Below are 9755 nucleotides of genomic sequence, written 5' to 3'. Positions count from 1 at the left end.
TTGTTTTACACCACTAGAGATTTTGGTACCGTCTTTCTGCCATTCCACAGAGATGGGGAGGGAACCGGAGATTTTGCAACATATCTGACCAAAGGAGCCCATTATCTCTTGCATGTCTGCCAGAGGTTTGATGAAGCTTGGAGCAATTCTTTGCTCTGTTACCAAAAGAACAATAACAATGTAATTAGTTTTCAAACCTGTGAACATGCTCATATGTAAAACAGAACTTCAGTGTTTTTCACACCAACCTAGTACGATCACTTTGACTTTGCATGTGCAGCTACTGATGTGGTTTGCCACCTCAAAGACATACTCTCCTTCATCCTCTCTCTGAGCGGATTGAATCTTTAGGTTGCTAATGTTGTTCTCAAAACTCAGCTTGTGTTGCCTGATTGACTGAAGCACCCTGCCATCTTTCATCCATTTCACTTTCAGCTCAGGGGAGCCTGTGACCTTACAGTCCAAACTGACTGGATCTCCAACTGTAACCTTTATCACCTCCGGCTTCTCTGTGATCTGAGGAGGTTCTAGAATGCAAATCAAAGTGAAAAAGTCAAAGTTTCTAAACAAGTTGGGGCCATGGAAAGATTTGATAGCCAAGAATGCTTGAGCAAAGACATACCTTGCACTGTGAGGGTGGCAAAGCACTTATCCTGCCCAGCCTCGTTTATCACTTGGCAAGTGTATTTCCCACTGTGTGCTGCCTCACAGGAAGAAATCCTGAGTGTGGCCACATTGTTCTCAAATGTCCTTTCAATCTTTGGATCCTCTAATATCCAATTGTCATCTTTTTGCCACTGAATAGAGAGCGTGGGGGAACCCTCTACAACACACTTAAACTCTGCCCTTTTACCCAGAACAGTGACAGTGTTCTCAATCTTCTTGGTAAATGTTGGTGGTTCTGTCAGAGAAAACCAGTCAAATGTTAAACAGTCAGTTATCACTTTAAAAGATAAAGATATAGATTTGTAGTTCTCAACAGACTAACCTTTGAGGTTCAGCGATGTCTTACAAGTACAGCTTCCCACCTCGTTAGCAACCGTACACTGGTATTCACCAGTATCTATGGCTTCACATTTGCGCACCTCTAGACCCAGCGTGCTATTAATCTGAGAGAAGCCATGTTTAGCACTGGGTTTGATCTCCTTTGCATCTTTGTGCCATGTTATCTCAAATGGACCTGTCCCTGCAACCTGACACTGGAAACAGGTGTTGGAACCCTTCACAACATCAGCTGGAGCCAGCTCTCTAATAAATGATGGTGGTTCTAGGATGAGAGAAAACACACCATCACCTACCTCATTCTCAAAACTCAATTCTTTTATAAACATTTTATGTCACAGACACGGGCTCTACCAGCATTTTCTGTACAAAACAGGGCTTCCCATAGAATGTATTTTTGCAGTGTTAGAGAGAAAAAAATTCAAGCAATTAAGATACATTAAACAATCTGGAACAATTTGGAAGACGCTCTTTTTAATTGGTGATTCTCAATTTGAAATAAACCTTACTTTTAACCACAATCAATGCTAATACATTTTTTTACAGCACAGTAGCACATAATAATAGAAAAGTAGCTTCTTCTGTGCTTGGGAAACCCCTGCCTCCAGTGCTGTATTCTCAAAACTCTTGCACAATGGGCATCATGTCCTCTAACATAACTAACCTTTGACCTTGAGCTCCATGCTGCAGCTCTCACTGCCAGCCTCATTGCGAGCCTCGCAGTAGTAAAGCCCACTGTCTTTAGCATCAGCTCCACAGACTTCCAGAGTGGCCACAGAGTTAACAAAGGCCATCTTGTATCGATTGCTGGGGCTGATCTCAGAGCCTTCCTTGAACCAGTAGATGTCTATCTCAGGCGTGCCCGTCACCTGGCACTCAAACATTTTACTCTGACCGGGACGCACCACAGACACTCGGGCTGGGGTCCGTGTGAATTTAGGAGGCTCTAGGAAATAAAAAAAAACAAAGAGCACCATCAGACAGATGACCGGGGAAAATGTGATTTGTATAAAGATGCCATTGTGTGTTTCCATCCAAATGTTGCTGACGTTTAAGCAAATCAGTTTGTGTTTCCATCACTTCCCCTTGTCCCCTACAGTCTTTTTTGTTTTGTTGATGTGATTTGATGGCACTTACAAAGGGAGAGGGGAGATACTATACACTCATTCAATAGAGAAACGTTTCAAATGTATGTTCAATAAAAAGTGAAGGGTCAGCACGACACCAAAAGAAAGAAGCTATTAAAATTTTGAACTCAAAATTTTCAGTTGGATGGAGACACACTTCTGAACTCATCTTCAAAAGAAGACTCATTACCTTTGACAAAAAGTGCCATCTGGCATGAAGTGGAGCCAACATCATTCTGTATTTCACAGACATAGTCTCCAGAGTCGGAGGATTTGGCAAAAAAGAGCTCCAGTGAGCTTGAGGTGTTGTCTTTCATCACAAAGCAGTCAGCGCTGGATAGAATCTCTTTCTTGTTTTTAAACCATTTGATGGTCAGAGGTGGCGTACCAGATACCAGTACATTAAACTGGACCTTGGAGCCAGGCAAAACATTCATAGAGTCGGGCTTTTCCAGAATGCATGGTGGTTCTGTAAGAGAAGAACAGACTGATGCTTGTGAAAGGCACAAAGACGCCTTTAGTTGTGTCCGTATACTTCGACTAGACACGACAACCTGATAAATGGTAATAAATAAACTGTGTCCAAACCTTTGACAAATAAGATCCCAGAGCACTGCACAGTTCCCGCTTTATTTTTAGCAATGCAGGTGTAGTTGCCAATATCTTTACTCTCAAGGTCAGAGATTTCCAGAAAAGCAACATTCTCAAAGAATGTGCATTTGTGTTTCTCGTCAGTCTGGATCTCGTGCTCGTCTTTGTACCACTGTATGGTTATGGGCAGGGACCCAGATACAAGACACTCCAGGTGAGCAAATGAGCCCTTGATACCTTCTGTCTGCTTCAGCTTTCTCGTAAAAGATGGTGGAATTATTTGATCTACCACAGATAGGAGAAAAAAAGAAAGGTCAGAAACAATGGCAAATTAAGACAAAACGAAAACAAGTTTGAAGTTCCAGGGTACACATTAAGAACTCACCGAGAATGGTGAGCGTGGCCTCACAGGAACTATGGCCTACATCATTTGAAACCTCAAAGGTGTATTCACCGCCATCACTTTTCTCTGTTTTAATAATCTTGAGCACAGACTTGGTGTCTGTGCTTTGCACTTTATATTTCTGGCCTGAGGTCAGCTCCCTGCCAGCCTTCAGCCATCTGGCCTTCAGTGGCTTTGTGCCTGAGAACCTAGCCTCCAGTGTGGCAGGATCCCCCTGAGTCACACTGATAGACTTGGCCTCCTCTGTGACCTTAGCCGGTTCTGAAACATCAGAAAAAAAAAGTCAACCAAAAATATCTATGCCAATGTACTGCAACACAGTGATGGACCAGGAACTGAAATCGGTAGCAGACTAAAGATTCAAAAGATGCATTTGGTCCTTATCAATTATGAAAGCCACAAAATCATCACATTATCACACTACTGTTCTTGTTGGCAGCCTGGACACATACATTACTTAAAGTATTTACTTGTAAACTTTATGACACATGTAAGTTAGATGGAGAGAACTGACAAATGTTTGACAGCTGTCAATCAAATGTTTTAGTGCAGTGTCACAACTTGTAAACTCTGGGCAACTCCACAAGTTGCTCCAGTTTACCACTGAGACTTAGCACTTTGTTGGCCAACTGGGGGAAATATCTTGCTAGTAAAAATGTCTAAATTTACAGCTTCATGAATTGATAAGGACTGCCTAAACACAAATACAAATTCTGGAGTATCTTAACCAACCTTTAACTGTCAACACAGCAGAGCATGTCTGGCTCCCAGCTTGATTCTGCACCTGGCAAGAGTATTTGCCGCCATGTTGGCGCTGTAAGTTGGTAATGTGCAGCAGAGCAGTCTTGTTCTCATATGTAATCTGAATGTTTTCAGACTCTTTAAGCTCGTGATTGTCTTTCAGCCAGGACACAGTCATGGGCTCTGAGCCTTTCAGAGTGCAATGCAGAAAAACTTTGGTGCCCATCAATGAACTGAGGTTCTCCAGCTTTTGCACAAATGATGGTGGTTCTAGAAGAAAGGTTTATGCAATGAATGAAAGAATATGCATCTCTACAAAATATTAGCCTCGTAAAGCCAGAACTTTTCCTGCAAACTCAGTCTTTGCAATGAAATTTAAGTCTGGAAACCAACTAAGCATCAGTTGTGTGACATTTCAGACAAATCAAAGGGTTTTGGTGAGTGTTTACGGTAAATGGGAAATGGCTGTGTCTTCTAACTGCTGATCCACGTGAGCAATTATGTGTAATAGACTGTAAAATGAAACCTAGTTTGACAGATGTATTTCTATCCTCACAACTATCAAGAAACTTGTTTTTCTGGAGTGTTTAATAGAAAGCTACCTGCAATTGCAGAGCATGCACCCAGAGATCGAGCATGTGTGTGTATGGGCTATGAAATGGCAGCAAAAAAGTTAATTTAAAAACAAGTCCATAGCATCTAAACAAACCTTTCAGCGTTACTTGACAATCACAAGAAGCTCCTCCGACTTCATTCTCAACAGTACACTGGTACAAACCCACGTCTCCTGCCTCTACCGCCAGCACCTGCAGGGCTACCAGCTCATCCTTCACAGTGATCCTGTGTCTCTTATCATTCCTAATCAGCTTTGAGTTTTTATAAAATGACACAGTAAAAGGGGCAGAACCAGAGACTTGTCCCTCCAGCATCATCTCAGAACCCTTCACCACATCTTTAGGCTCCAAGCTACGCACAAACAGCGGTGGCTCTAGAGGAGGACAAAAGATGTGTCAGTGCATTACACAAGAATTACATGAAGATACCAAAGTGCCAAAAAACAAGAAACAATTGGAGATTTATTGTGAAGTTGAAGACAATTTTTCTGAATGATTTCTTCAGTTCTAATGACAGACATGACATCCTTAAGAGTTTACCCTGTGGAGAGACCATGACCCATTTTAGAAAAGGTCTCACCAATATGTCGTTGTCCTGACAGGATAAATGCTAAAGAACTGCAAAGTGTCCTCAATATCACAATAAAAGTATTTTTCACTGGAAATGTAAGTAAAACAAATGAAAACTCAGTGTAAGGAGAAGCATATATAAACCTAAACTATACCAACCTTTGATTGTGACTGTACTGCTGCAGTGGTCACTACCAGCCTCGCTGGAGGCCACACACACGTAATGTCCACTATCCTCTACTGTACAGCCGACTATTTCCAGAGATGCCACTAAGTCAGTCAAGGCCATCAGGTATTTAGGACTGGGACTGATCTCAATCTCATCCTTGAACCACTTGAAACTAATGACGGGGCTGCCTGTCGCTTTGCACTCCAGCCTGGTGGAGTCGCCGCTGGTAATGAGCTTGGTCGCCTCAAGCTTCCTCACAAATGCAGGAGGTTCTGAGAGAAGAGGTTAAAATTGACCAGACAGGAGACATTAGATTAGTTATCAAAAGACATACTGATGTCACTCCGGAATTTCAAGAGATTTTCATGCAGCTTCACATGATACTGAAGAGAGGCACCTTTAACAAAGAGAACTGTGGTGCAATCCACCTTCCCAGCATCATTGGATACTTGGCATGTGTATTTAGCAGAGTCACTGGGTTTGACAGAGTGAAGCTCCAAAGAGCTAGAAGAGGCATCTTTTTTTATGAAATATGTGCCTCCAGTTATAATCTCTTTTTCCTCTCTGAACCACTTAACAACCAAAGGAGCCGTTCCAGTGAAGGCTGATCTGAAGGAAACTGTGGTTCCAGGTATAACATGCTGGCTGTGTGGTTTCACTGTGAACACTGGGGGCTCTGGAGGCATTAACAAAACAAAATTTGCATTTCAAGTTATTATGAAATCATCCAAGGAGTGGAAAAAATAAATAGAAGCTCAATATAAGCCAAGCATTCAATACCTTTGACATAGAGGGTGCCGCTGGTGTCTTTGAAGCCAGCTGAATTAGTGGCTTTGCATTTGTAAACCCCAGAGTCTGCCTTCTCCAACTGAATAATTCTCAGTGTAGCAGAGTTGTCTTTGAATTCTGGCTGGAATTTGGCTCCAGACACTATCTCCTTGTCATTTTTGAACCAAGCTATAGTCATGGGTTGGGACCCAGACACCTTACACTCCATGGAAACATCATTCCCAATACTACCATCAACTCTTCTCAGAGACTTGGTGAAAGTTGGAGGCATTATCCGATCTGGTTGTTGAAGAAAAAAACATCTCATGCATTAACACTGTTTCACACTGATTTTCAACAGAAACATTCAGGTAAAATCCAAAAGCAAGGGTCTGTCGTTACTTGGAACTAAGACACTGTAAGCAGCCAAGACTCTATATAATTTGTAAAATAGAAAAAGTATTATCTCATGTTAAAGAAGCAAAAACCAGGAGCTAACCTAAGACAGTAACTGAGCATGTGCACTGGTCATTCCCAACTTTATTGGACACCTCCATCTTGTAATCTGAAGTGTCTCCTCTCTCTGCTGTAAGAATCTTCATGGTGGCGATATTGTCCTTGAGACTCATCTTATATTTACGGCCACTGATCATCTCCTTCCCATCTTTAAACCACTTCACTCTGAGGTCAGGGCTTCCAGAAATCGTGCACTCAAGTGTGGCTGAATCCCCTGCAGTTACACTCATGGACTCTGCAGGTTCAATGATCCTAGCAGGTTCTGGAATAAGATGGACCCAAAAGTTAAGATATAAAGGCTCAGACACAAGAACCTATACAACATAGCAGCTAAAATCTGTACAAATATCTCTACATCAAAGATGTCATCTGACCTTGCACCGTCAAGGTAGCTTCGCATTTTTGTTGTCCAGCCTCATTCTCAGCTTGGCACGAATACTTGCCACCATGGCTGATGGCCACTGTTGTTATTGACAAGCTAGCAACATTGTTCTCGAACATCATCTTGATATTTGGATCATCATCTCTCATGATTTCAGAGTCTTTCATCCATTTAACAATGATGGGAGCCGAACCCTTAATGGTTCCCTGTAGTTTCACTGCACTTCCCAACACTGCTGTAGCACTCTCAACCCTCTTTGTGAAGGTTGGTGGCTCTAAAAGAACATAATGAGGTAAAAACTGACTTTGAAGCATGAGATTACACCTCAATCATTAACAGTTTTATTAAGCTTGGGCTTACTAACCTTTAAGTTTAGCTAGGGCCTTAGTCGTAACTTTCCCGACATCATTGGATATGACACACTGATAATCTCCAACATCTGTACTTTCAAAGATCTGGATCTCCAGTCTTGAAAAAGAATCTTGGGAGATTATTTTGTATTTCTCATCACTTGTAATGGCTTTCTTATTTTTGAACCAGCTGATTTCAAAAGGAGCTGTTCCTGTGATCTCACACTCCAGCTGAGCTGCTGTTCCCCTCACCGCCTCTACTGTCTGCAGCTCTTTTCTAATGGATGGTGGCTCTGGGTGTTAAAGGACAAGTCAATTATATGCAGTTAATTTCACTAGTTTTCAGAATTGAACAGCAACTGTAAAATGAATTCAAGATTTGACAAACCTTTAACAGCTATAAGGGTCTGGCAGCTCTCGCTGCCAGCATTATTTGACACCTCACAGGTGTAACTCCCACTGTCTGTCACCAGAAGGTTCATTATCTCCAAAGTGGCAACTCCATTCTTGAAAGAGATTTTATATTTTTCTCCATCGCTAAGCTCTCTCTCATTCAGGAACCAGTGGATGTGAAGTTCAGGTGATCCTTTAACACCACATTGTAAACGACCAGCTGCACCTTGCTTCCATGTAATTTTAGGTTCCATTTTCTTGACAAAAGTGGGAGGTTCTGAAAGGAGTGCGTAGTTAAAAAACAACAAGATTTTTAAACATTGCCAAAAAGAGAACAAACAAAATAACCAGGACAGAAGTTTGAAGATCAAATGTAAAAAAGGCTGTGCATAATGTCAGCATCAGTAAGCAGTTGACTGAAAACAATTGATAGCAATAATCCAACAGCTCAAAAGAGATATGGTTGTGTCAAAGCTAACAGGAAGATCATCTTTAAGAGCTTACCTTGAACTGTTACTACAGCCTCACAGGATGAGCTCCCAGCCTCATTTGCAGCTGTGCACACATATTTTCCAGAGTCCCTCAGTTTGGTTTTTGGTATGTCAAGAACAGCCACCTTGTCCTCAAAGGACAGTTTACACTCCATGCTCTGGTGGACTTTCTTGCCATCCCTAGTCCAGGTGACGGTCACACCAGTGTCCTCGTCCACCTGGCATTCCAGCCTCAGTGGGTCATTAACAGCAGCCGATGCTGGCTCAATGGTCTTAACAAAGCTGGGCTTGCGAATAACCTTAAGCTCTGTGGTAAAGGTAGCAGTGCCAACACTGTTGGAGGCCTTGCACAGGTACACTCCCTGGTCAGTCAGTTCAAGACTTTTTATGTGAAGGGTATACTTGTTCTTGTCACATTTCATGAGATAGTTCCCCCTAGAGGAGATTGCTATATTGTCCTTGTGCCAAACAACTTCCATGGGTGAGGATCCAGTGAGTGAGCACTGGAGCACAGCTTGTTTGCCCACACATAAAGTCATTGGATCTGGTGTTGATACAAAGACGGGCGGGTACATTTCTATGGAGAGCGGGCAGAATATACATAAAGTTGAACAAATTTTAAAAAATGAAATATATACAAACATCATAACTAGTCTCTACAAACTCAATTTGGGGGCAAGTGTAGAGTTAAACATGAGAAAACTCAATCTTCAACCCCCATTATATCCAATTTATAACAAAAACATCACTGCAGTATAATGATTCAGGGTAAAACACACTCGAACATGTATACTATTCTCTCTGTCTCTCAAACAGACATATGTAAAGTATTTAAAAAGAGTCCCACTTGAGTCTTACCAGTGACGATGAGAGAGGCAGTGCAGCTGGCAGTGCCATGCTGGTTTGAAGCCTTGCAGGTGTATTCACTACTGTCGGCTTTGGCTGGGTTCAGGAGCTCCAAAGAGGAACTGGTGTGGCGGCTGAGGATCCGATACTTCTCACTCTGTCTGATCTCTATGCCAGACTTGTACCATTTGAAGGTCACATTCGGAGCATCCTCGATTTCACATTCAAACTTGGCTTGACTGCCGACATTTATCTCCAGTGGTGTGATTTGCTGCCTAAAAACAGGTGGCACTAAGGCACACGCAGACACAGTAAAAGGTAAATGTTAGTAATGGCATCTATGAAACACCTGTATAAAGCTGACAGATCAGGAACAAAGGTGATGAAATGTATAACAATGGTGGAAGGCAAGTCAGGAATGACTGTGGGAGGAAAAAAACAGCAAGAACATTAGCCCCATGGTTTCACAAAAAACTCTGGAAAAAGATGCTATCAGTGTACATGATTCTCATGGGGCTAGGGTTCCAGTTAAAGGGAGGAGAAACAAAGAGTTTGTGAAAAATGAAGTCAAGTTGAGGCCCTCAAAGCATGCAAAGGCAGTGGAGATGTGAAGAAAATGGACCCAAAGGAAATGTGACAGACCATGAGTTGAAACCAAAGGAACCTGTTGACAGCAACATGACAAAGTGCCCATGGAAAGATTATGAATGTTGCCTGAATGCCAGGATCATGACAGTCATTAAAGCAAGATGCTTATGGACTACATGGCCTTAAGCTAAATTTGCATGACTG

The 9755-nt window shown here is 42.1% G+C and overlaps 1 protein-coding gene across 1 annotated transcript in view; it reads right to left on the bottom strand.

Moving 5' to 3' along the window:
* Nucleotides 1-9755, bottom strand: part of LOC109971935 (titin-like) — a 244463-nt gene that overhangs the window by 179746 nt on the left and 54962 nt on the right. The window contains 19 exon segments of the mRNA XM_020620505.1: nt 1-155; nt 249-527; nt 623-901; nt 989-1267; nt 1667-1948; nt 2320-2598; nt 2718-3005; nt 3106-3384; nt 3856-4134; nt 4574-4852; nt 5208-5489; nt 5615-5893; nt 5998-6285; nt 6485-6763; nt 6876-7157; nt 7248-7526; nt 7622-7903; nt 8131-8694; nt 8976-9254. The exon segment at nt 1-155 is cut by the window's left edge and continues 69 nt beyond it. Coding sequence (XP_020476161.1) covers nt 1-155; nt 249-527; nt 623-901; nt 989-1267; nt 1667-1948; nt 2320-2598; nt 2718-3005; nt 3106-3384; nt 3856-4134; nt 4574-4852; nt 5208-5489; nt 5615-5893; nt 5998-6285; nt 6485-6763; nt 6876-7157; nt 7248-7526; nt 7622-7903; nt 8131-8694; nt 8976-9254 — 5492 coding nt within the window.

This window comes from Monopterus albus, unplaced genomic scaffold (assembly GCF_001952655.1).
Source record: "Monopterus albus unplaced genomic scaffold, M_albus_1.0 scaffold239.1, whole genome shotgun sequence".
NCBI classification, from domain to species: Eukaryota; Metazoa; Chordata; class Actinopteri; order Synbranchiformes; family Synbranchidae; genus Monopterus; species Monopterus albus.
This window is presented reverse-complemented; position numbering and strand designations above follow the sequence as displayed.